This window comes from Engystomops pustulosus, chromosome 6, assembly GCF_040894005.1.
Source record: "Engystomops pustulosus chromosome 6, aEngPut4.maternal, whole genome shotgun sequence".
NCBI lineage: Eukaryota > Metazoa > Chordata > Amphibia > Anura > Leptodactylidae > Engystomops > Engystomops pustulosus.
The window spans coordinates 10,687,475-10,715,128 of NC_092416.1; the positions used below are offsets into that span (position 1 = coordinate 10,687,475).

The 27,654-nt window shown below is 45.8% G+C and overlaps 1 protein-coding gene across 2 annotated transcripts; it reads left to right on the plus strand.

Moving 5' to 3' along the window:
* Positions 1-1,406: 1,406 nt before the first annotated feature.
* LOC140065375 (sialic acid-binding Ig-like lectin 14) lies at positions 1,407-27,373 on the plus strand. Of its 2 annotated transcripts, none has more exons than XM_072112971.1 (8): positions 1,407-1,516; positions 3,511-3,608; positions 5,437-5,805; positions 15,250-15,540; positions 15,847-15,876; positions 17,522-17,644; positions 18,170-18,213; positions 26,550-27,373. In XM_072112971.1, exons 2-8 carry the CDS (start codon positions 3,539-3,541, stop codon positions 26,598-26,600), a joined length of 978 nt encoding a protein of 325 aa, XP_071969072.1. In that variant the 5' UTR covers positions 1,407-1,516; positions 3,511-3,538; the 3' UTR covers positions 26,601-27,373. The 2 variants fall into 2 exon arrangements, with proteins under 2 accessions (XP_071969072.1, XP_071969074.1); XM_072112973.1 differs by having other exon boundaries at positions 1,416-1,567.
* The last annotated feature ends 281 nt before the right edge of the window (positions 27,374-27,654 follow it).

Consider the following 27,654-nt stretch of genomic DNA (forward strand, 5'->3'; position numbering starts at 1 on the left):
ATGGAAGACCCCATCTTTCCTCACCAGCAATTTCAGTGGGAAACCCCATTTATAGGGTATGTTGTTTGCTCTCAGTGTTGCCGTTGTTGCGCCAAATTTTTTCCTAGCTTGAAGTGTAGCTTGAGATAAGTCAACAAATAGTCTGATGCCCGAATATGGTTCCGGGAGATTTTGTGACTTGCGGGAAGCGGCCATTAGAAGCTCTTTTACATGGAAATAATGAAGCCTTGCTATTGCATCTCTAGGGAGGTTATCCGGAATTGATTTTGGCTTGGGTAGTCTGTGGGCTCTATCTAGGAGACATTCCTTCTTTGGGACATTTGGGAGAACTGTGCTTATTAGATTAGTAATGTACTCGCCCAGGTTTGCTGGTAACATGGACTCAGGGATGCCCCTGAATTTTACATTATGTCTTCTCCCCCTGTCTTCCATGTCTGCTATCTTTATCTTCAGCCTGTCCACCTCCTCCTCCAGCCCATAGTGTGTATCATTGAGCTCATTGTGGGAGCTGGTTACTTCAGACATTTTATTTTCTAGTTGATCCACTCTCCTGCCTAGCTCCTCCATAGAAGTATTTAAAGCTGATGTGACATGGGATAGGTCTTTCTGTAACGACCCTTTCAATGCCAGGATCATGTTTTTAATAAATGTCTCTGACGCCGGCTGATCTGTACTAGGGAGATCTCTTATTGGGTCCTCCATGGGCTTTTTTGAGGTACCTGTTAATGTGTCAGATAGCCGAGGTCTCTGCTTGTCTGGGCGTTGGCTCAGTGAGAAGCTGTATCTCTGTCCGGTCAGCGCCATCTTGCTTGAGCCGCGCTCCTTATTCAGCCTCGTGGCTGGTGCTGGCTCTGCCTGACCTGGAGGTGATATTGTCCTCTCATTTATTTCCCGCTCCGACGGGGATCTCTGTTCCGGAGCTGAAGGTTGAGACGGAGAGCTGCCGTCGCTGGCTGAGGAGGAAGGTGAGGACGGGTGCTCGCCGCCATCTTGTGACAGGCCCTGCGCCTGGGGTCTTGTTGAGTAGAAGTCCGTGAGTCGCTTTGGACCCGTTTTCGCCGACCTCTTCCTTGTCATCATGGTACGTGGACACTTATTAAAGTACTCCGGTTTTCTGGGATAGCTACTTGTTGCTGGAATAGTAGTCGCTAGCAGGCCTAGAGACGGAGCTCCTTCTCACACGTCCGTCTCAGAGCACATCCAGGCCACGCCCCATTTTTGTTACTTTTTTTGAAAGATGTAATAAAAATAAAAATTTTGTTGGTGATTTAGGCTTTTGCAAACTTTATGGCTTAATGAAGAAATACCTAGTTCTGTTGCCTCATATTCTGCTCAATCTCTGACTCAGTCTCTTAGTCACTACAACTTTGTATTGGTCTGAAGAAACTTCTGCTTTCTGGTCAATGATCAGCAGGTAGAAGAGGAGATACTATAGGGAATTCAGGAGATCGGAGGCGATAGACGAGCTGTCAGAGCATCTAGTGAAGGATTACATCATCCATGACAAGGCCTACAGGTAAGAGGCACCCAAGGACACCCTCACCCAGGAGAAAGACAATGTTAGCAAGTAAGTGGACAAGGATTGTGTGAAGGGTCATGGAAAGATTAAGGAGGCAACAAACCCCAGGCACTTCTATCATGTTAGCCTATGTCAATCTTTCTGGTCCCCTTCTCTTCGAGACACACTAGTGGAATTACTGGAGACTGAAGACTTGGGAATCAATGAGAATTTATTGAATGAAAATTGGAATAACGGTAAATGGTTCTTTTGTGTTAAGTCATTTGAGGAGATGTCTTTTAGAGTTTTATGTCATCAGAGCTTGAAGGGGGGCTCAAGCGGATATTGATTCTTGTCTCATAATTCTTAACCTTTAAGTGTCTTATTGCCCATGTGTAAAGAGCGATGGGGATTTTGTTTGGCCATTCTCGGTTCAGAAATTGATACAATGCTATCTAGTTTGGATAACATCCTTGAGTTTACTCATCAGAAGCTTCTCTTTGCTAGTTTGCCACAAAGTATCAATAAGTAGTCCAGGCTGATGAAATCACAGAGCATTCTCTAGACTGGACACAATTATCTACATTTTACGGATGAGAGGAGGACTCGCTATGTACAAAATTTTAGCAAAAAAATGCTTGGTTCTCCCATTGACTGCAATGGGGCTCGTTATTCGAGACGAACACTCGAGCATCTGGAAAAGTTTGTCTCGAATAACGAGCACCCGAGCATTTTAGTGCTCGCTCATCTCTAGAGCTTACCCAATGAGCTGTTTGGTGAGAATAGAAGCCCAGATCATATATCTGGATCCGGATCCACTCATTGTCCCATCCCTAAGGAACCGGAAAGATGGTTGTTTATGAATTAGATCTTCTACTTTCTCCAGTTTATTCATAATTGTTTTATTTGTATTATTTTATGTCTTTTGTACATTACATCATATATTTGTGTATAGTATAATATGTAATCCCTGATTTTACAATGTATCCGTAACCTTAACACTTTGAGGCACATTTATCAAACAAGCACCCCTTTAAAATATTCATGAGCACTGGTAAAATGAAAGCTGAGCTGTAATTGGTCACCATGGGGGAACTAAGCACATTCCTAATCTTAGACAGCTTGATAAATCTGCCCCTTTAACTGCTGGAGAGCAGAGTGTGGGAATTGGGTTAACTCAAAAAGTGGTGGCAGCGTGTTGTGTTTTTGTGGTAGGATTTTTGCTCAGTTTGTAGCCTACATATAAGGTCAAGTTCAAGTTCACCATAAACCGATGGCCCCTTGCAGCTCCCTCACACCCCATGCTGGTACAATGTGTACATGTCATGTCAGTTTGAGAGTCATTTTTTTCCAGATTAACAGATATTTTCTATTTCTCAGTGTCAACAAGTTTTTGCAATATTATTTGCATTTTGTAATACTGGAATTTATATCTATGACATACATATGAGCATAGACATTTTAAAAAAATGCAGAAGTTGTGCAATATTTTCGGAAATTCTTCTCAATTTTAATTCAAAGAGACAGTGACAGAAGAAGGGCATGATAACATATAGCGGGCAACACCAGTAAGAAGGTGGTTTATAGAAAAACCTAACGTGTAGCATGGTAATCTTCCAGGGTAGGTTTTGTGGTCCCATATCCATCAGCCAATAAGACGTGAGTCTCTTGATGGTTAATTGATATCTGAAGAGAGGTCATCAATGTCTGAAGAGTGTAAGTCCAACAACCAGCATCATCGACAGATCCAAAAATCTCAGTAGCTGCTGAACAGAGAATGGAACAGGAAGCAGACAGCGCCGTTCACTGTGTAGTGGTTGCACAACCTCAGTACAGCTTAGCTCCCATGCAAACGAATAAGAGCTGATCTACAATAACCTGTAACCCTACAATAACCCACTACAAAGTGAAAGCAGCTGTCTTAGCCAAAGGTGGTGGTGACCTCTTATATTTGACTTGGTGACAAGTTCTCTATATTGCTTTATAGCTGACCCTGTTTTTTATATTTTCAGAGACAATTACTGGCTGAATAACTTCAAGATGGAAACAACAGCTGACTGCCGTCTACATTATTCAGTAATGATACTGACTCTCCTGCTACTGAGGAAAGGTGGGTATATTGTGCTTGGAGTCCAACACCAAAAAGATTCTTTATGTCCAGTAAGCCTAGGAATCTCATGCTCATGTTTTTCATGCCCAGCAAGGCCTTTACCTAATATTTTTGGCCTATCTCAATAAATAAAAACTCTGGCCCACATTTATCAAAAACAGTGCAGCTTATATTAGGTGCAGTTTGCCTGTTTAGTGTGCAGGGGGCGCCAGATTCATGAATTGTAGTGCAAGTTTTTCATGAAACTGGCGCTCCCTGCACTGCTCCTGCACCACTTTTTTCTGGAGCACTTTTGCTGCACAATTGTGGTGCACGTTGGACAGCATTGTGTCACAGGGTCTGGCTAAGCAGTAACTACCCCTTTTGGTGCTTATTTTTCTGTCTTGTTGAACACAGAGCAGCTGCGACACAAAACTGGTGCAGACATTTTATAAATATCTGTACAAGGAGTTTCCACATTCTTTCCAGTGCAAAGTCAGATAGACTTTAATAAATCTGGGCCTGTATCTTTTCTTTTATGTAAATTATCTTCAGAGGCTACTGGGACCTAAGCGAAGTTGCCCCCCCCCCCCACCTTGTTTAAATAAAACAAAATTGGTGTCAAATTTTGTGCTACATTTTTGCTGGTTTGTGTCGCTGTCATTTTTAAAGATATTAATAAAAATTTCCAGAGGTCATCAGAGGTCAACCAGCTCCCCAACATTGCCCAACTCAAACAAAACTGGTGCCAATCTTTTGTGCTACATTTGTTTTATATTTGAATATATTGAATGTACCAAACAAAACTGGAATTAAACATAAGTGCTACGTTTGTTCTGGTTTGTACAGCAACATTTTTATTTGTGCTATCATTTTTAAGGTATGTTTAGGTGTTTGCATAGGTTTAAGTGTTTAGCATGAACTAGCAAAAAAACAAACCTAGTGACACTTCTCTGGTTTGATCACCAGGGGAAGCTAGCAAACACATTGTACTTTGGAAAGAATGAAGTCTGATGACCCCTGGAAAAAATTATGAATACATTAAAAATGATAGCAGCAAAAAAAATTTTTACTGCACAAACCAGCACAAACATAGCACTAATATTGACATCAGTTTTGTTGACCTTTTGACCTTTGAAAATTTGTTAATATATTCAAACAAAAGCCGTACAGTAAATTTGAGCAGCACAAATGTAGCGCAATTGATTGGTACCAGTTTTGTTTGATTTTGGCAATGTGGGGGGGCTGGTTGACCTCTGATGTCCTCTGGAAACTTTTATTAATATCTTAAAATAAAAAATAGTGGCACAAGCAAAAATTTCTGCTGCACAAACCAGCACAAACGTAGCACACACACATGACACCAATTTTGTTTGATTTAAACAAAGTGGGGGGGCCAACTTCACTCAGGTGCTACTGGAGCATGGAGTCGCCCGGCCGAGCGCCGGGAGCTTGCAGTTTACAAAACTCCAAAGATGCCCCCATACATATTTTGATGATGAATTTACATTTTTTTTTTAGTAATTTTAATCGTAATTGAGTAGTTCCAAGTGTGAAAAGATGCACTAGACCCTTTTAGACTCTTTTTGATCTCTTGTAGCATGTTTGGTCTCTCACTGATCCCTTTAATAAGGTTTACAGTTGATCGAAAAAAAAATATTCAAACTAAAGCTGATTCTGGATTTTTTAATCTGGTGCTATTTGGGTCCCAGGCATTAGGCTCTCATAGATCATCCATTTTTTATCAATGACAAGTACCTATAGGGAATCTAGTGATTAAAATATTAGACATTATTGGGAAACTTTTTGAACAACATGTACATCATTTACCATTTACTTTTGTATCCAGATGTCAGCTCTCAGTATTTACCAGATTACAGTGTAAAGGCTCCACAAAGTGTCGTCGTTCAGGAAGGACTCTGTGTCCGAATCCCATGCACTTTTGAAATCCCGCTAAAATTTGCCCTCACAAGCAACACCAGAGGAACCTGGCTGAAAGGAAGTGTTTTGGCAAATAATCCTGTGGCTTCTAAGACCGGTTATGAGACTATGAAAAATAGAGACAGGATCTTCCTCACTGGAGATGTCTCGAGAGGAGATTGTTCTCTGATGATCAATGATGCAAGTCAACGAGACACAGATTATTACACCTTTAAAGTTGATGATAGAGGGGCAGTAAATACCTTCACGAACTACAGAACTTATGTGAAAGTCGTTGGTAAGTAGAATATTCCAATTTTTACCATGTTTATTCTCCTCATGGGATGGTATAGTCCTCATAAAGTACGGACAGTCCATATATTTCTCTTACCTAAGTTGGTTTCTCTCAGTAAATGTCCAACCAGATGATAGGGCACAATCATATATCAACCTGTACTCACATCCTAGATATTAATGACATATCCATAGGATGTCCATAGGTGGGACCACAATTCTTAATGGAGTAGTTTAGGTACTGCCCTTGCGCTCTCAATTGACGTCAATTGGGACCATGAACAAAGCAGATTGTGTAGCTACGAACACTTTTGGCTCAAGCATTGAATTGAATAGAGTGCACACATCTAACAACTATTCCATTCATGGACACGTCTCTGCCTACTCTGCTACGAGGGAAGAGAAGAAGGAAGAGCAGCTGTGAGGAGCATCAGGGAGCGTCAGAAGGTGAATATGTAAGTTTATTCTTTTTTACATACCGTGGGGCACCAGCACATTTCATTAGGAGGGCTGCAAACTATTTCTTTAATGGGGGGCTTCAGGGCATTTTATTATTTGGGAGACTGCAGAGCATTCATTAATGGGGGGGGGGGGCGCTGCAGATAATTTCATTCATAGGGGGCTGCAGGGCATTTCATTATTTGGGAGACTGCAGAGCATTCATTAATGGGGGGGCTGCAGATAATTTCATTAATAGGGGTCTAAAGGGCATTTCATTGATACGGAGCTGCAGGGCATTTCATTATTTGGCGGGGGCTACATTGGGCATTTCATTATTTGGGGGGTGCTGCAAGGCATTTCATTACTATGGGGCTGCTGCAGGGTATTTCATTATGGAGGTACATTGGGCATTTCCTTACTGGGGGAGGCTGCTGGGCATTGCTTTACCCAGGGAGGCTGTGACCAATGCATTTTCCATCCTAGGCTTATACTCGAGTTGATACATTTTCCCAGTTATTTGTGGTAAAAATTAAGTACTTTGGCTTATACTCGTGTATATATAGTACAATCAATCCAAAATTATTATTATCCATATTTAGCCTGATTATCAGGTGTGTGGGAAGCTAGAGACTAGGGGGGAATTGTTTACAGGTTATTATGGCGGACATCAGATTACCAACGTGGTTGAGCTTGAAATGGTTAAGTGATATGATGTCATCTGTAACCTGTACCTGTGCTGGATATGTTTTATGGATTGATTGTAATCTTTCAAATAAATTCCGAAGGCAAAACTTTTTAAATAACTGGAGCATTTCCGCGCCCCATCAATCTGCTATCACTAGAGGAGACAAGACTTCTTTACTGCAAGAACTGTGAATCTGTTGAATAGCCGAGCTCAGGAGCAGAGCACAGCAGGGACAGAAAATAGCTTCAACAAGGCCCTAGATGCCTTTTGACATCAAAATAAGTCTGATGAATATTTTATAATATAGAATTGTTCCCTTTACATTCTTTTCTTATCCAATACCTTTCCTTCTTGGTTAAAATTGATGGACATATTTTTTTGTTTCAACCATATTAACTACAGGCGGTCCCCTACTTAATAACACCCGACTTACAGACGCCCCCTAGTTGCAAACTGACCTCTGGATGCCAGTAACTTACTGTACTTTAGCCCCAGGCTACAATAAACAGCTGTAACAGGTATCACAGGTGTGTGCACTTAAGCTTTAGTGTTACTCCTGGTTCTTATGACAACCCAACATTTTTAAAATCCAATTGTCACAGAGACCAAAACAATTCTGGCTGAGGTTACAATTATAAAGTATACAGTTCTGACTTACATACAAATTCAACCTAAGAACAAACCTACAGAACCTATCCTGTACATAACCCGGGGACTGCCTGTACAAGTCAAAATTACTCATCCCCAAAAATATGACTTGACTCCAGAGATGTAATCGAAAATATCACGGTAGAAATTACTATAAATGGGTGACCTTGTAATATCAAGCTGGTCGGGGTCATCAGAGTGAGGTATCGTCATCCTATGCAGGTATTATCTAGAGGGAAGACTAAAACCATGGAATCCAGGTATATCCTGTACTTTCAGTACAGGCAGTCCCTGGGTTACGTACAAAATAGGTTCTGTAGGTTTGTTCTTAAGTTGAATTTGTATGTAAGTCGGAACGTATATTTTATAATTGTAACCCCAGCAAAAAATGTTTTGGTCTCTGTGACAATTGGATTTTTTTTGGATTAATAATAAAGCTTCATTACAGACACCTGTGATACCTGTTATAGGTGATTATTGTAGCCTGAGAATAAAGTACAGTAAATTACCAACATCCAGAGGTCCGTTTGCATCTAGGGTTCGTCTGTAAGTTGGGTATAGGGTACCATGAAGAAAAGGTATTGGATAAGAAAGGAATGAGCGAACATGCTCGTCCGAGCTTGATGCTCGTTCGAGCATTAGCGTACTCGAAACTGCTCGTTGCTCGGACGAATACTTCGCCCGCTCGAGAAAATGGCAGCTCCCGCCGTTGTGATTTTTGGCGGCCAGAAACAGAGCCAATCACAAGCCAGGAGACTCTGCACTCCACCCAGCATGACGTGGTACCCTTACACGTCGATAGCAGTGGTTGGCTGGCCAGATCAGGTGACCCTGGGATAGACTAGCCGCTGCCCGCGCTGCTCGGATCATTCTGTGTCTGGATGCCGCTAGGGAGAGAGCTGCTGCTGGTCAGGGAAAGCGTTAGGGTGTTCTATTAGCTTACTGTTAGGCAGGAGTGATTCTACAACAACCCAACAGCCCTTCTTAGGGCTACAATAACGTTATACTTTTTTTTTTTTTTATTTGCATCTAGTACCATTTTGTGAGGAATTAGCAGGGGGACTTGCTACCGTTGTGTTTAGCTCTTAGTGGCACACATATCCACCTCAAACACCAAAGTGGGAAAATTTAGTAGGGGTTGGATTTCAATTAGGCACAGTCTGCCATTTTTCCTTTTTTATTTTACGTTTATTTTGTTTAATAACTCAGTGTCATCTCATCTGGCATAGTAGTGTGCTTTCATACTTGGCTAGAAAATAGCCATAGGAGAATCCAAACGGCTTACGCCTACAGTAGCGTTATATATTTGATTTCTGGTTGATCTGCTGGTGGCTGTACTTGCTGCAGTGCATCTACTAGCCAATTGTGAGCAATTTGTAGTGAGACTTGCGACCGCTGTGTTTTGCGCTTAGTGACGCACATATCCATTGCAAAGACCGAAGTGGGAAAATTTAGTAGGGGTTGGATTTCAATTAGGCACAGTCTGCCATTTGTCCTTTTTTATTTTACGTTTATTTTGTTTAATAACTCAGCGTCATCTCATCTGGCATAGTAGTGTGCTTTCATACTTGGCTAGAAAATAGCCATAGGAGAATCCAAACGGCTTACGCCTACAGTAGCGTTATATATTTGATTTCTGGTTGATCTGCTGGTGGCTGTACTTGCTGCAGTGCATCTACTAGCCAATTGTCAGCAATTTGTAGTGAGACTTGCGACCGCTGTGTTTTGCGCTTAGTGACGCACATATCCATTGCAAAGACCGAAGTGGGAAAATTTAGTAGGGGTTGGATTTCAATTAGGCACAGTCTGCCATTTGTCCTTTTTTATTTTACGTTTATTTTGTTTAATAACTCGGTGTCATCTCATCTGGCATAGTAGTGTGCTTTCATACTTGGCTAGAAAATAGCCATAGCAATAGGATAGCATTGTTTGGTTTTAAAAACTCAAAAACACAAAAAAAAAAAAAAAACACAAAAAAAAGTTAAAAAAAAATTAAAGCTATAACTCTCATTTTAAAAATGTTTAACCCGAGGGCTAGGGGTAGAGGACGAGGGCGGGGACGTGGGCGTCCAACTACTGCAGGGGTCAGAGGCCGTGGTCCTGGCCGGGGTGAGACACCACCTGCTTATGAGGGAGCAGGGGAACGCCGCAGAGCTACACTCCCTAGGTTCATGTCTGAAGTTACTGGGACTCGTGGTAGAGCACTGTTGAGGCCAGAACAGTGCGAACAGGTGATGTCGTGGATTGCTGACAATGCTTCGAGCAATTTGTCCACCAGTCAGTCTTCCACGCAGTCCACCCATGTCACCGAAATCGCCACTCCTCCAGCTCCTGCACCTCAGCCTCCTCTCCCCCAGTCTGCCCCCTCCCAGGAAAATTTGGCATTTGAACCGGCATACTCTGAGGAACTGTTTTCTGGACCCTTCCCACAGTCACAAACCACTTGTCCGGTTGCTGCTGAGCAATTTTCCGATGCCCAGGTTTTCCACCAGTCACAGTCTGTGGGTGATGATGACCTTCTTGACGTAGTGGAAGTGTGTAAAGAGGTGTCCGACGATGAGGAGACACGGTTGTCAGACAGTGGGGAAGTTGTTGTCAGGGCAGGAAGTCCGAGGGGGGAGCAGACTGAGGGCTCGGAGGATGATGAGGTGACAGACCCAAGCTGGGTTGAGAGGCCGGGTGAACACAGTGCTTCTGAGACGGAGGAGAGTCCTCGACCAGAACAGGTTGGAAGAGGCAGTGGTGGGGCCAGACGGAGAGGCAGGGCCAGAGCTGGTGCATCAGCGCCAAATGTGTCAACTAGTGAAGCTCCCGTGGCGAGGGCTCTTGCGGCGAGGGCTAGATCTTCAGAAGTCTGGAGGTTCTTTAAGGAAACACCGGATGACCGACGGACTGTGGTGTGCAACATTTGCCAAACCAGGCTCAGCAGGGGTTCCACCACTACTAGCTTAACTACCACCAGTATGCGCAGGCATATGAATGCTAAACACCCCACTCAGTGGCAACAAGCCCGTTCACCTCCGGCCGTGCACACCACTGCTCCTTCCCCTGTGTCAGCTGATAGTCAGCCCCCTGCCCAGGACCCTGCCACAAAAACCCCATCGTCGCCTCCACGATCCTCCACAGCATCCACCAGCGTTCAGCTCTCCATACCCCAGACGCTGGAGCGGAAACGCAAATATAGTGCAACCCACCCGCACGCCCAAGCCCTTAATGTGCACATCTCCAGATTGCTTAGCCTGGAGATGCTGCCCTATAGGCTAGTAGAGACCGAGGCCTTTCGCAACCTCATGGCGGCGGCCGCCCCTCGGTATTCGGTCCCCAGCCGCCACTACTTTTCCCGATGTGCCGTCCCAGCCCTGCACCAGCACGTGTCAGACAACATCACCCGTGCCCTGACCAACGCCGTTTCTGACAAGGTCCACCTGACCACGGACACGTGGACGAGTGCTGCCGGGCAGGGCCACTATATATCGCTGACGGCACATTGGGTTAACTTGGTGGAGGCTGGGACCGAGTCTGACCCTGGGGCTGGTCATATACTGCCGACGCCGAGGATTGCGGGGCCTACCTCGGTCCAGGTGTTTCAGGCCTACTATGCCTCCTCCTCCCACCCCTCCTCCACCTCCTCCTCCGAACTACCATCCGTGGGCACGGCGCCATCAGTCGGTAGCTCTAGGCACAGCAGCAGTGCCGTTGCTAAGCGACAGCAGGCGGTGCTCAAACTGCTGAGCCTAGGCGATAAAAGGCACACCGCCCAAGAGCTATTACAGGGCATCACGGCGCAGACTGATCTGTGGCTGGCACCGCTGAACCTGAAGCCAGGCATGGTTGTGTGTGACAACGGCCGTAACCTGGTGGCGGCTCTGCAACTCGGCAGACTGACACATGTGCCATGCCTGGCCCATGTGTTAAATCTGATAGTTCAGCGTTTCCTCAAGACATACCCCAATCTGTCAGATTTGCTCACGAAGGTGCGCCGCATCTGTGCGCATTTCAGGAAGTCCAGCACAGATGCTGCCACTCTCAGGGCAGCGCAGCGCCGCCTCCAACTGCCCGCTCACCGACTGTTGTGCGACGTGCCCACGAGGTGGAATTCAACACTGACCATGTTATCCAGAGTTTACCAGCAGCGCTAAGCCATTGTAGACTGCCAGATGTCAACTTCCACCAGAACTGGTAGTCAGGTCAGTCAGCTTCCTCAAGTCTACAATGAGGAGTGGACGTGGATGTCTGATATCTGTCAGGTGCTGAGTAACTTTGAGGAGTCAACACAGATGGTCAGTGGCGATGCCGCCATCATCAGCCTCACCATCCCGCTGCTTGGCCTGTTGAAAAACTCTCTGATCAGCATGAAGTCGGAAGCTTTGCGCTCGTCACAAGAGACGGGGGAAGAAGATTCCCTTGTTGATAGCCAAAGCACCCTTAGGTCTGTTTCTCAGCGCATATCGGAGGAGGTGGAGGTGGAGGAGGATGAGGAGGAAGAGGAGGAGAATGTTGGCGAGACACAAGAGGGGACCATTGTTGAGTCCTTTACTGTTCAGCGTGTATGGGCAGAAGAAGAGGAGTTGGAGGAGTTGGAGGAGGAGGAAATGGACAGTCAGGCCAGTGAGGGGAGTGAATTCTTACGCGTTGGTACTCTGGCGCATATGGCAGATTTCATGCTAGGCTGCCTATCCCGTGACCCTCGCGTTCAAAGAATTTATTCCAGCACCGATTACTGGGTGTTCACTCTCCTGGACCCACGGTACAAGCAAAATCTTTCCACTCTCATCCCTGCAGAGGAAAGGAGTGTGAGAATGCATGAATACCAGCAGGCCCTGGTGCACAAGCTGAAACAGTATTTCCCTTCTGACAGCGCTAGCGGCAGAGTGCGTAGTTCTTCGGGACAAGTAGCGAGGGAGAGTAGGCGAGCAGGCAGCTTGTCCAGCACTGGCAAGGGTACGCTTTACAAGGCTTTTGCCAGCTTTATGTCACCCCAGCAAGACACTGTCACCTGTCCCCAGTCTCGGCAGAGTAGGGCTGATCTTTACAGAAAGATGGTGAGGGAGTACGTAGCTGACCATACCATCGTCCTAAATGATCACACAGCTCCCTACAACTACTGGGTTTCAAAGCTGGACATGTGGCACGAACTGGCGCTGTACGCCTTGGAGGTTCTTGCCTGCCCTGCCGCTAGCGTCTTGTCCGAGCGGGTTTTCAGTGCAGCTGGTGGCATCATCACCGATAAGCGTACACGCCTGTCGACTGACAGTGCTGACAGGCTGACGCTTATTAAGATGAATAAAGCCTGGATTTCTCCTAATTTCCAATCTCCACCAGGTGAAGGAAGCTCAACCTGAATAATTGATCCACTCCTCCTCCTCCTCATTTTCCTCCTTCTCCTCCTCTTTGTACAGTAAAGCAGAGGAAACTGGCTATTTTTTGACAGGGCCCACTGGCTCTTGCTATAGTACTTTATGCATTTAATTTTTCTGGAGGGCCACCGACCCGGTCCTCTGTTTTAAACAATTTTTGGGAGTGCCACATACAGGCACTCAATCTATTCAATTTTTCTGGAGGGCCACCGACCCGTTCCTCTGTTTTAAACAATTTTTGGGAGTGCCACATACAGGCACTCAATCTATTCTATTTTTCTGGAGGGCCACCTACCTGCTCCTCTGGTTTGAAAACTTTTTGGGACTGCCACATACAGGCACTCAATCGATTCCATTTTTCTGGAGGGCCACCTACCTGCTCCTCTGGTTTGAAAACTTTTTGGGACTGCCACATACAGGCACTCAATCTATTCTATTTTTCTGGAGGGCCACCTACCTGCTCCTCTGGTTTGAAAACTTTTTGGGACTGCCACATACAGGCACTCAATCTATTCAATTTTTCTGGAGGGCCACCTACCTGCTCCTCTGGTTTGAAAACTTTTTGGGACTGCCACATACAGGCACTCAATCTATTCAATTTTTCTGGAGGGCCACCTACCTGCTCCTCTGGTTTGAAAACTTTTTGGGACTGCCACATACAGGCACTCAATCTATTCAATTTTTCTGGAGGGCCACCTACCTGCTCCTCTGGTTTGAAAACTTTTTGGGACTGCCACATACAGGCACTCAATCTATTCAATTTTTCTGGAGGGCCACCTACCTGCTCCTCTGGTTTGAAAACTTTTTGGGACTGCCACATACAGGCACTCAATCTATTCTATTTTTCTGGAGGGCCACCTACCTGCTCCTCTGGTTTGAAAAATTTTTGGGACTGCCACATACAGGCACTATCCAAATTAAATTGTCTCCATAGCAGCCTACACACGTTGTCTCCATTGCTACCTCCAAAAGTCGTCCATATAGCTGCCTCCATACATCGTCCCTTTATCAAACGAGGTGTGTCAGGCAGAAATTTGGGTTGTTTTCATGGATTCCACATCAAAGTTGTTAACTTTGTCGCCACCCAGCTGTGTTATCCACAAAATATACTAATAAACTTTTACCATTTAGGGATATTATTTCAGCGCTTCTTGCGCATCTGTTTACATTCCCCTCACCCGCCATATCCTAAACTTATAAGAACGCTACTACACTTGATCTTATACAAAAGGTTCTTAGAAGTGCTGTTTGGGGAGTAGCCTAGAGACAGGGGCTTGGATTGGCGAAAGCTCGCCTGGCAGCGGAGCGCCAACTCCATGCCAAGATCCAACTAACATAGTTTTAACTGCAGAACCTTTAATCTACTACAAGTTCACTGCCTCCATACATGGTCCCCTTATCAAACGAGCTGTGTCAGGCAGAATTTTGGGTTGTTTTCATGGCTTCCATGTTAACTTTGTCGCCACCCTGCTGTGTAATCCACAAAATATACTGGCAAACTTTTATCATGTACCGATATTATTTGAGCGCTTCTTGCTCACCTCCTTTGGTTCCTCTCTGCCACCCATTGGTTTGAAGCCTGAGTCCATTTAGGGTATGTCGCCATGCCACTCTCTAGCCTGCTGCCGCTGCCTCTGCATGCCGTCCCCCATAGTGTCAGGGTCAATTATTGCATGTTTTAGATGCTATCTAGCTTCATTCTGTCACTCTGTCATGGCCATGCTGTTGCCCATAATTTTGGCATAATGGTGCGATTAAGCAGCCTCAGAGGCATCCATGCATGCTGCCCCTGCTGTTTCCTGTCCATTTCCGTGGTGTTTCCATCCTTTTCTGAGGTTCCCAGGTGTTTGGCCAAGCTTCCCTGTGCAGAGCCTTGGTCCCCTTGAAAAATGCTCGAGTCTCCCATTGACTTCAATGGGGTTCGTTATTCGAGACGAGCACTCGAGCATCGGGAAAAGTTCGTCTCGAATAACGAGTACCCGAGCATTTTAGTGCTCGCTCATCTCTAAAAATAACCATCAAACTTATTTTGATGTCAAAAGGCATCTCGGCCCTTGTTGAAGCTCTTTTCTGTCCCTGCTGTGCTCTGCTCCTGAGCTCGGCTATTTAACAAATTTACAGTTCTTACAGTAAAGAAGTCTTGTCTCCTCTAGTGATTAAGACAAAATAGCAGATTGATTGGGCGCCAAAATGCTCCACTTATTTAAAAAGTATTGCCTTCAGAATATATTTGAAAAATTACAATCAATCTACTTGTATGATTATACATTACGTTATAGATCAAAATCCTCTGAGGACCTTCTCTCTTCTTATGTAGAATTATCCGATAAACCAGAAATTTCTCCTGTGGGATGTATTGTTTCTGGTGATGAGGTTACATTGACGTGTACGAGCCCTGGGAGATGTTTTGGGGCTTCTCCAAACATTACATGGAATGGAAATCTTAAAGAGAAGATGTACACCATAAATAATGAAGATGGCACCTCCACCCATCACTCCAACATCACATTTACTCCGTCCATTGAAGAGGATCCAGTCTCACTCACCTGCACTGTCACCTTGGGAAATAATGTGACTACACAGAGAGTCATCACCCTGGACCTTAAAGGTGAGGATTCGCAAAGCATTGTGGTTATCTTCTAAAACCCGCAGCTATCTGTATAGTTAGTATAGGGGAACATAACTCTAAATAGGAGCAGTGTACATGACACAAGAAGTAGCAGAGTAGTAGCCGCGTAGAATTTATTGTCTTATAGTGATATTGGCCATTCGGTTACAGTAGAACCCTAGTAATAGTAGTAATTGTAAACTAGTAGTAGGATTTGGTCTAGTTTAGTTTAATTTAGTTTATACATGGACAGAGAACCTCTGCCGTCACCAATGATTCATTACTTGTGTTTTTTTTTATCTACAGATGCAAACCCAGCAAAAACTACAATGCCCGGTGCGTATGGCTGACACGTGAGATTTAGCGGTAGTAACTGCTGTAGTAGAACTATGACAAGTAGTAAATAACTGAAATAGTGGTGTAGTAGTAATAAAGTGTAGTAAAGTGCTTGTAGTGAGTGTATATAGTGCAATAATGATTGCAGAAGTCTGGTAAGTACACACTACTAACACTACTACCATTTTCACCACCACTAAGTCTACTGGCAGCGATGAATTAGTGGTATTAGTCACCAGAGTGCATTGTCTTGCGACACAATTTGAAAGTTTAATCCCACACTCAGTCCAAATCCGTCAGATCTTCCAACGACCCCCCCCCCCCCATTTCTGTCCAATGGAAGCAACGGAGCCGTGCCACAATCCGATGGCGTGCGACACAATCCCAGCGCAAAGCCCTGTTAAATACCTGTCGAAGCTGCGTAAATCCCAAAAACCATGAACAGTCCAGCAAAAATGTGACTTGTGTATTGTATACAGTACCATATTTTGTATTTTCTGCAATTGTAGTAGCAATGGTTCTACAGTATAGTATCCATATTAGAAGTAGAGTAATACTAGAGTATCTCTAGTAGTAGTAATAGTTGTGAGCAAAAATTATATTAGTAATACTGATAGTACTGGTCGTGGTACCTGTCATCATAGTAGTAGTAATGTAGCCAGTAGACAGTTTAAGAGAAATTAGCAGTGGAAGTACGATAGGTCGTAGCAATATTAATCATAGAATTGGTGTGAGTCTGAGTAGTGGTAGTCGTAGCCAATGTAGTAGAATTACCAAACATAGAAGTACCAACATAGTATTACTAATGATAGTATCAGTAGTAATAATAAAGAATATAGTAATATAATAATAACTTATAATATACATAGAAATAAGTCATAGTAGTTGTACCAGTGGTAGTGATATTAGAAGTGTCTTTCCAAGCCCATCCTCTTGACTGGACATATCCACAATATTCAACAAGGTAACAATTTTCACAAAACCCCGTGTCTGGTGACAGCTTCACACAACTGGGGAGCAGGAGGGGGGGGGGGGGGCATTAGGTATAAATTACATCAAGGTTGTTGTTATCCTGTCGTGTTATTTTGGTTGTTATTTGTTGTAGTAGTAAAATTACTCATATCAGTAGGAAAGGGTTGTAATAATTCCAGTAGTTGCAGTAGTAGTAAAGTATTTGGAGTAATGGTAGTAATAGTAGTAGCGTTAGTGTTATTATTATAATTAGTAGCTGTCATATTACTCATTAACAGTAGTAAATGTTTTATTAGCAGTTGTTGTTGTAGTAATATAAGAATGTTTGATGTAGAAATACTAGTAGTAGGGATATTAGTATTTGTAGTAGTAGTTGCACTAGTAGAGGAAGTAGCAATTTTACTCCGAGCTGTAGCCCTTCTATTAGTAATCGAAGTAGTAGTAACAGTGGCAATAGCATTAATATCCATATTCTTTGTCGTCATTAGCTGTAGTAATTTTACTCTTTGCAGCAGTAAGTGAGTAATAGTAGTGGAAGTAGAAACACATGAAAAACGTGGTGTAATGACTGAGACTGGATAACTTTCTGCCTGAATCACAGTCCAGATGATACTTCGGCATATAATTTCCGCTTATGCAATAAGATCTTTTGTATCTCACATTTTCTCTGCAGTTTGCAGCTCCGTGGACTCGGGCATCATCGCTGCGATGGTTGTTAGTAACATTGTGATCCTGATTCTGATATTCGGGGGAACGTATTGCTTTCTGAAGAGACACATGAAGAAGAGACCTTTAGGTAATTGTAATCTGTGCCGCTATCTTGTAGATACTGTAGCATCACACTTACTGCCATGATGGGTTTGTTAGTAGGTAGACGTTGCTAATCCTATAGGTGAGCACATGCTATGCAAAGAAAACCTGACAACAGTCATTGCCACTCCGGGTCAGTGAACCCCCTGGACCACCACGGACTATGACACAAGTCGACACCTGGGACCGGAGTCTAAGTGGTAGGCAGTCTGCACCAGAGTCCGCCACAAAGCAGGATGGTCTTGCTGCGGTGTGGTGTCGCCTGGTCGTTCCATAGGCGCGACTTGTCCCCGGTGGCAGCCAAAGTCTAAGTACCAATTCAGCGGGCAGTCTAAACACTAAGGGAGGGAGTAAGGCCACCAATGGCCAAGAGGGGTCATGCCTCCAGTAGTTTGGTTGGCCTCTCCTAGTCCAAGTGTTTTATGCAGAAGAATTGAATTTGTCAGGTTTTGTATTGGGCTGTTGGGTACTGTTGACATACCACTAACCTGACATACTTCATATTGTCTAGGTAATACAACGCAAAACTCACGAGGAACAGAACACATGTATGAGGTATGGCAGCTGGTACTGCAGCAGAACATCATATTTTCGTTGAAGAAACTCACAATATTTGAACCTTGAGTATATCCAACTGGTGTCCCATTGGTATCATAGCCCAAACCACCCCCAAAATGTTATACGTAAAAGGGTCTTCACTAGAGATGAGCGAACATGCTCGTCCGAGCTTGATGCTCGGTCGAGCATTAGGGTACTCGAAACTGCTCGTTACTCGGACGAATACTTCGCCCGCTCGAGAAAATGGCAGCTCCCGCCGTTTTGCTTTTTGGCGGCCAGAAACAGAGCCAATCACAAGCCAGGAGACTCTGCACTCCACCCAGCATGACGTGGTACCCTTACACGTCGATAGCAGTGGTTGGCTGGCCAGATCAGGTGACCCTGGGATAGACTAGCCGCTGGCCGCGCTGCTCGGATCATTCTGTCTCTGGATGCCGCTAGGGAGAGAGCTGCTGCTGGTCAGGGAAAGCGTTAGGGTGTTCTATTAGCTTACTGTTAGGCAGGAGTGATTCTCAAAGAACCCAACAGCCCTTCTTAGGGCTACAATAACGTTCTACTTTTTTTATTTTAATTTGCATCTTTTACCATTTTGTGAGGAATTAGCAGGGGGACTTGCTACCGTTGTGTTTAGCTCTTAGTGGCACACATATCCATAGCAAAGACCGAAGTGGGAAAATTCAGTAGGGGTTGGATTTCTATTAGGCAATAACTCAGTGTCATCTCATCTGGCATAGTAGTGTGCTTCCTTTGATACTTGGCTAGAAAATAGCCATAGGAGAATACAAACAGCTTCTTGAAGCCTACAGTAGCGTTCTATATATTTGATTTCTGGTTGATCTGCTGGTGGCTGTAGTTTCTGCAGTGCATGTACTTGCCAATTCTGAGCAATTTGTAGTGAGACTTGCGACCGCTGTGTTCTGCGCTTAGTGGCGCACATATCCATAGCAAAGGCCGAAGTGGCAAAATTCAGTAGGGGTTGGATTTCTATTAGGCAATAACTCAGTGTCATCTCATCTGGCATAGTAGTGTGCTTCCTTTGATACTTGGCTAGAAAATAGCCATAGGAGAATACAAACAGCTTCTTGAAGCCTACAGTAGCGTTCTATATATTTGATTTCTGGTTGATCTGCTGGTGGCTGTAGTTTCTGCAGTGCATGTACTTGCCAATTCTGAGCAATTTGTAGTGAGACTTGCGACCGCTGTGTTCTGCGCTTAGTGGCGCACATATCCATAGCAAAGGCCGAAGTGGCAAAATTCAGTAGGGGTTGGATTTCTATTAGGCAATAACTCAGTGTCATCTCATCTGGCATAGTAGTGTGCTTCCTTTGATACTTGGCTAGAAAATAGCCATAGGAGAATACAAACAGCTTCTTGAAGCCTACAGTAGCGTTCTATATATTTGATTTCTGGTTGATCTGCTGGTGGCTGTAGTTTCTGCAGTGCATGTACTTGCCAATTCTGAGCAATTTGTAGTGAGACTTGCGACCGCTGTGTTCTGCGCTTAGTGGCGCACATATCCATAGCAAAGGCCGAAGTGGCAAAATTCAGTAGGGGTTGGATTTCTATTAGGCAATAACTCAGTGTCATCTCATCTGGCATAGTAGTGTGCTTCCTTTGATACTTGGCTAGAAAATAGCCATAGGAGAATACAAACAGCTTCTTGAAGCCTACAGTAGCGTTCTATATATTTGATTTCTGGTTGATCTGCTGGTGGCTGTAGTTTCTGCAGTGCATGTACTTGCCAATTCTGAGCAATTTGTAGTGAGACTTGCGACCGCTGTGTTCTGCGCTTAGTGGCGCACATATCCATAGCAAAGGCCGAAGTGGCAAAATTCAGTAGGGGTTGGATTTCTATTAGGCACTAACTCAGTGTAATCTCATCTGGCATAGTAGTGTGCTTCCTTTGATACTTGGCTAGAAAATAGCCATAGCAATAGGATAGGATTGTTTGGTTTTAAAAACTCAAAAAAAAACAAAAAACACAAAAAAAAAAAAAAACACAAAAAAACACAAAAAAAAACAAAAAGAAGTAAAAAAAAAAAAAAAGTTATAACTCTCATTTTAAAAATGTTTAACCCGAGGGCTAGGGGTAGAGGACGAGGGCGGGGACGTGGGCGTCCAACTACTGCAGGGGTCAGAGGCCGTGGTCCTGGGCGGGGTGAGACACCACCTGCTGATGAGGGAGCAGGGGAACGCCGCAGAGCTACACTCCCTAGGTTCATGTCTGAAGTTACTGGGACTCGTGGTAGAGCACTGTTGAGGCCAGAACAGTGCGAACAGGTGATGTCGTGGATTGCTGACAATGCTTCGAGCAATTTGTCCACCACCAGTCAGTCTTCCACGCAGTCCACCCATGTCACCGAAATCCCCACTCCTCCAGCTCCTGCACCTCAGCCTCCTCCCCCCCAGTCTGCCCCCTCCCAGGAAAATTTGGCATTTGAACCGGCATACTCTGAGGAACTGTTTTCTGGACCCTTCCCACAGTCACAAACCACTTGTCCGGTTGCTGCTGAGCAATTTTCCGATGCCCAGGTTTTCCACCAGTCACAGTCTGTGGGTGATGATGACCTTCTTGACGTAGTGGAAGTGTGTAAAGAGGTGTCCGACGATGAGGAGACACGGTTGTCAGACAGTGGGGAAGTTGTTGTCAGGGCAGGAAGTCCGAGGGGGGAGCAGACTGAGGGATCGGAGGATGATGAGGTGACAGACCCAAGCTGGGTTGAGAGGCCGGGTGAACACAGTGCTTCTGAGACGGAGGAGAGTCCTCGACCTGAACAGGTTGGAAGAGGCAGTGGTGGGGCCAGACGGAGAGGCAGGGCCAGAGCTGGTGCATCAGCGCCACTGTCAACTAGTGAAGCTCCCGTGGTGAGGGCTCTTGCGGCGAGGGCTAGATCTTCAGAAGTGTGGAGGTTCTTTAAGGAAACACCGGATGACCGACGGACTGTGGTGTGCAACATTTGCCAAACCAGGCTCAGCAGGGGTTCCACCACTACTAGCTTAACTACCACCAGTATGCGCAGGCATATGAATGCTAAGCACCCCACTCAGTGGCAACAAGCCCGTTCACCTCCGGCCGTGCACACCACTGCTCCTTCCCCTGTGTCAGCTGCTAGTCAGCCCCCTGCCCAGGACCCTGGCACAAAAACCCCATCGTCGCCTCCACGATCCTCCACAGCATCCACCAGCGTTCAGCTCTCCATACCCCAGACGCTGGAGCGGAAACGCAAATATAGTGCAACCCACCCGCACGCCCAAGCCCTTAATGTGCACATCTCCAGATTGCTTAGCCTGGAGATGCTGCCCTATAGGCTAGTAGAGACCGAGGCCTTTCGCAACCTCATGGCGGCGGCCGCCCCTCGGTATTCGGTCCCCAGCCGCCACTACTTTTCCCGATGTGCCGTCCCAGCCCTGCACCAGCACGTGTCAGACAACATCATCCGTGCCCTGACCAACGCCGTTTCTGACAAGGTCCACCTGACCACGGACACGTGGACGAGTGCTGCCGGGCAGGGCCACTATATATCGCTGACGGCACATTGGGTTAACTTGGTGGAGGCTGGGACCGAGTCTGACCCTGGGGCTGCTCATATACTGCCGACGCCGAGGATTGCGGGGCCTACCTCGGTCCAGGTGTTTCAGGCCTACTATGCCTCCTCCTCCTCCCACCCCTCCTCCACCTCCTCCTCCGAACTACCATCCGTGGGCACGGCGCCATCAGTCGGTAGCTCTAGGCACAGCAGCAGTGCCGTCGCTAAGCGACAGCAGGCGGTGCTCAAACTGCTGAGCCTAGGCAACAAAAGGCACACCGCCCAAGAGCTATTACAGGGCATCACGGCGCAGACTGATCTGTGGCTGGCACCGCTGAACCTCAAGCCGGGAATGGTTGTGTGTGACAACGGCCGTAACCTGGTGGCGGCTCTGCAACTCGGCAGACTGACACATGTGCCATGCCTGGCCCATGTGTTAAATCTGATAGTGCAGCGTTTCCTCAAGACATACCCCAATCTGTCTGATTTGCTCACGAAGGTGCGCCGCATCTGTGCGCATTTCAGGAAGTCCAGCCCAGATGCTGCCACTCTCAGGGCAGCGCAGCGCCGCCTCCAACTGCCCGCTCACCGACTGTTGTGCGACGTGCCCACGAGGTGGAATTCAACACTGACCATGTTATCCAGAGTTTACCAGCAGCGCAGAGCGATTGTAGACTGCCAGATGTCAACTTCCACCAGAACTGGTAGTCAGGTCAGTCAGCTTCCTCAAGTCTACAATGAGGAGTGGACGTGGATGTCTGATATCTGTCAGGTGCTGAGTAACTTTGAGGAGTCAACACAGATGGTCAGTGGCGATGCCGCCATCATCAGCCTCACCATCCCGCTGCTTGGCCTGTTGAAAAACTCTCTGGTCAGCATGAAGTCGGAAGCTTTGCGCTCGTCACAAGAGACGGGGGAAGAATATTCCCTTGTTGATAGCCAAAGCACCCTGAGGTCTGTTTCTCAGCGCATATCGGAGGAGGTGGAGGTGGAGGAGGATGAGGAGGAAGAGGAGGAGAATGTTGGCGAGACACAAGAGGGGACCATTGTTGAGTCCTTCACTGTTCAGCGTGTATGGGCAGAAGAAGAGGAGTTGGAGGAGTTGGAGGAGGAGGAAATGGACAGTCAGGCCAGTGAGGGGAGTGAATTCTTACGCGTTGGTACTCTGGCGCATATGGCAGATTTCATGCTAGGCTGCCTATCCCGTGACCCTCGCGTTCAAAGAATTTATTCCAGCACCGATTACTGGGTGTTCACTCTCCTGGACCCACGGTACAAGCAAAATCTTCCCACTCTCATCCCTGGAGAGGAAAGGAGTGTGAGAATGCATGAATACCAGCAGGCCCTGGTGCACAAGCTGAAACAGTATTTCCCTTCTGACAGCGCTAGCGGCAGAGTGCGTAGTTCTGCGGGACAAGTAGCGAGGGAGAGTAGGCGAGCAGGCAGCTTGTCCAGCACTGGCAAGGGTACGCTTTACAAGGCTTTTGCCAGCTTTATGTCACCCCAGCAAGACACTGTCACCTGTCCCCAGTCTCGGCAGAGTAGGGCTGATCTTTACAGAAAGATGGTGAGGGAGTACGTAGCTGACCATACCATCGTCCTAAATGATCACACAGCTCCCTACAACTACTGGGTTTCAAAGCTGGACATGTGGCACGAACTGGCGCTGTACGCCTTGGAGGTTCTTGCCTGCCCTGCCGCTAGCGTCTTGTCCGAGCGGGTTTTCAGTGCAGCTGGTGGCATCATCACCGATAAGCGTACACGCCTGTCGACTGACAGCGCTGACAGGCTGACGCTTATTAAAATGAATAAAGGCTGGATTTCTCAGAATTTCCAATCTCCACCAGGTGAAGGAAGCTCAACCTGAATAATTGATCCACTCCTCCTCCTCCTCCTCATTTTCCTCCTTCTCCTCCTCTTTGTACAGTAAAGCAGAGGAAAATGGCTATTTTTTGACAGGGCCCACTGGCTCTTGCTATAGTACTTCATGCATTTAATTTTTCTGGAGGGCCACCTACCCGGTCCTCTGTTTGAAACAATTTTTGTGAGTGCCACATACAGGCACTCAATCTATTCCATTTTTCTGGAGGGCCACCTACCCGGTCCTCTGTTTTAAAAAATTTTTGGGTCTGCCACATACAGGCACTCAATCTATTCCATTTTACTGGAGGGCCACCTACCTGCTCCTCTGGTTTGAAACATTTTTGGGACTGCCACATACAGGCACTCAATCTATTCCATTTTACTGCAGGGCCACCTACCTGCTCCTCTGGTTTGAACAATTTTTGGGACTGCCACATACAGGCACTCAATCTATTCCATTTTACTGGAGGGCCACCTACCTGCTCCTCTGGTTTGAAACATTTTTGGGACTGCCACATACAGGCACTCAATCTATTCCATTTTACTGCAGGGCCACCTACCTGCTCCTCTGGTTTGAACAATTTTTGGGACTGCCACATACAGGCACTCAATCTATTCCATTTTACTGCAGGGCCACCTACCTGCTCCTCTGGTTTGAACAATTTTTGGGACTGCCACATACAGGCACTCAATCTATTCCATTTTACTGGAGGGCCACCTACCTGCTCCTCTGGTTTGAAGAATTTTTGGGACTGCCACATACAGGCACTCAATCTATTCCATTTTACTGGAGGGCCACCTACCTGCTCCTCTGGTTTGAAACATTTTTGGGACTGCCACATACAGGCACTCAATCTATCCCATTTTACTGGAGGGCCACCTACCTGCTCCTCTGGTTTGAAAAATGTTTGGGACTGCCACATACAGGCACTATCCAAATTAAATTGTCTCCATAGCAGCCTCCACACGTTGTCTCCATTGCTACCTCCAAAAGTCGTCCATATAGCTGCCTCCATACATCGTCCCTTTATCAAACGAGGTGTGTCAGGCAGAAATTTGGGTTGTTTTCATGGATTCCACATCAAAGTTGTTAACTTTGTCGCCACCCTGCTGTGTTATCCACAAAATATACTGGCAAACTTTTACCATTTAGGGATATTATTTCAGCGCTTCTTGCGCATCTGTTTACATTCCCCTCACCCGGCATATCCTAAACTTATAAGAACGCTACTACACTTGATCTTATACAAAAGGTTCTTAGAAGTGCTGTTTGGGGAGTAGCCTAGAGACAGGGGCTTGGATTGGCGAAAGCTCGCCTGGCAGCGGAACGCCAGCTCCATGCGCATCATGCGCTTCTTGCGCATCTGTTTACATTCCCCTCACCCGCCATATCCCAAACTTATAAGAACGCTACTACACTTAACTTGGTGCAGGCTGGGACCGAGTCTGACCCTGGGGCTGGTCATATACTGCCGACGCAGAGAATTGCGGGGCCTACCTCGGTCCAGGTCTCAAAGGCCTACTATACCTCCTCCCACCCCTCCTCCACCTCCTCCTCCTCCGAATTACCATCCGTGGGCATGGCGCCATCAGTCGGTAGCTCTAGGCACAGCAGCAGTGCCGTCGCTAAGCGACAGCAGGCGGTGCTGAAACTGCTGAGCCTAGGCGATAAAAGGCACACCGCCCAAGAGCTATTACAGGGCATTCCACATCAAAGTTGTTAACTTTGTCGCCACCCTGCTGTGTAATCCACAAAATATACTTGCAAACTTTTACCATTTAGGGATATTATTTCAGCGCTTCTTGCGCATCTGTTTACATTCCCCTCACCCGCCATATCCTAAACTTATAAGAACGCTACTACACTTGATCTTATACAAAAGGTTCTTAGAAGTGCTGTTTGGGGAGTAGCCTAGAGACAGGGGCTTGGATTGGCGAAAGCTCGCCTGGCAGCGGAGCGCCAGCTCCATGCCAAGATCCAACTAACATAGTTTTAACTGCAGCACCTTTAATCTACTACTAGTTCACTGCCTCCATACATGGTCCCCTTATCAAACGAGCTGTGTCAGGCAGAATTTTGGGTTGTTTTCATGGCTTCCATGTTAACTTTGTCGCCACCCTGCTGTGTAATCCACAAAATATACTGGCAAACTTTTATCATGTACCGATATTATTTGAGCGCTTCTTGCTCACCTCCTTTGGTTCCTCTCTGCCACCCATTGGTTTGAAGCCTGAGTCCATTTAGGGTATGTCGCCATGACACTCTCTAGCCTGCTGCCGCTGCCTCTGCATGCCGTCCCCTATAGTGTCAGGGTCAATTATTGGATGTTTTAGATGCTATCTAGCTTCATTCTGTCACTCTGTCATGGCCATGCTGTTGCCCATAATTTTGGCATAATGGTGCGATTAGGCAGCCTCAGAGGCATCCATGCATGCTGCCCCTGCTGTTTCCTGTCCATTTCCGTGGTGTTTCCATCCTTTTCTGAGGTTCCCAGGTGTTTGGCCAAGCTTCCCTGTGCAGAGCCTTGGTCCCCTTGAAAAATGCTCGAGTCTCCCATTGACTTCAATGGGGTTCGTTATTCGAGACGAGCACTCGAGCATCGGGAAAAGTTCGTCTCGAATAACGAGTACCCGAGCATTTTAGTGTTCGCTCATCTCTAGTCTTCACCCATGACATCTTCTTCCATATGTTCCTGCTCTAAATACACATGTACACAAGAGGCATTTCAGGACCTCTGAGGCATTTCAGACCACTGAGGGACCACTTACGGATAATCCCCTATCTGTATCCAAAAGGTTTACCCTCATCTTTTAGATTTCCCAACTGCATATTTTCTGGTAATTCAATAATTTTACTGAGCAGGTTTGAGTATATCCTATTTCTTGTACAGTGGGACAACCCAGTCTCACAATGTCTCTTCTGATTTTCCTTTCCTTTTGAAGAACCTTAGCGGCCAGAAGAATGACATCTACTACAACATAGGGGCACATTGAAGACATCAGGGTCTTTACTCTGTACAAGATTCTTCCAGTGAAGAAAGTTCTCACAACGGGGAAGGTCCTCGCAGTGTAGAGTGTCCTGCAGCTTATGAGACACAATCTCAACAAAGGAAGAAATTCTGAACTTCACATATTGTCCATGTAATAATTTCAGAAAGATGTTCCACAAGATTCTTTGAAGTCATCACATGAATTTTTTTCTATGCAGCCACGATATGTTTTGTGTATTTTGTAAGTTGTACTGTATCTGGTCTTATTCAGGCCTTTTTCCTGAAAAAGAAACCTAATATGGCACCATCGTTTTCTTCTTCTACATTCATCTCTTGGATGTTGTGTCAGCTTCATCTAAGCCATAGAGGCACTCAAGGCATTCTTAAGGCTTAGAACTTTTGCACAATGCTGTATGTATTTCATAGACCACAAATAAGGGCCCAGAGCCCCTTAATTCCTTCACTAAAAACCTCTACTGCCCAACTCCCACCCAAGTGTTGATGATGGGCGTCATTGACCTACCAACTGCCCAACTCCCACTTTTGCACAACGCTGTATGTATTCCATAGACCACAAATAAGGGCCCAGAGCCCCTTAATTCCTTCACTAAAAACCTCTACTGCCCAACTCCCACCCAAGTGTTGATGATGGGAGTCATTGACCATACCAATTTCTCATGCAGTTTGTCGGATGTTCGCCTTCCTCTTGTGTTATACTTTACTACCATTTATGTAATTTTATTCATTAATACAATAAATAATATAATATAATTAATATATTCAGGATCTGACCCAATCTACTGATATTAAAGAAATATATATCTCAGCACTAGTCCTCACTACCCGCAATAGAACATATAATATAGATTAGTGGAGGTGCTACCAGTACTGTTCAGGTGTCTGTCCAGAACTGAAAATGTACATTCAAAGCTTAAATCCTGGTCAATAGTATGAAAAAACATATTAAAATATGGCACATTAGAGATCACAGGCTGGGCAACACGAAAGGTTAGCACTCAATGGGCCCAAGTGCTTACCATACCCAAAAAGACTTATAT

What these genes read in the sequence shown, in the direction of transcription:
- LOC140065375 (XM_072112971.1), top strand. Translation starts at nt 3,539, where the DNA reads ATGGAAACAACAGCTGACTGCCGTCTACATTATTCAGTAATGATACTG. An exon ending in AGCAAAAACTACAATGCCCG is followed by an intron (nt 15,877 to 17,521) that starts GTGCGTATGGCT and finishes TTTTCTCTGCAG; the next exon opens with TTTGCAGCTCCGTGGACTCG. An exon ending in CATGAAGAAGAGACCTTTAG is followed by an intron (nt 17,645 to 18,169) that starts GTAATTGTAATC and finishes CATATTGTCTAG; the next exon opens with GTAATACAACGCAAAACTCA.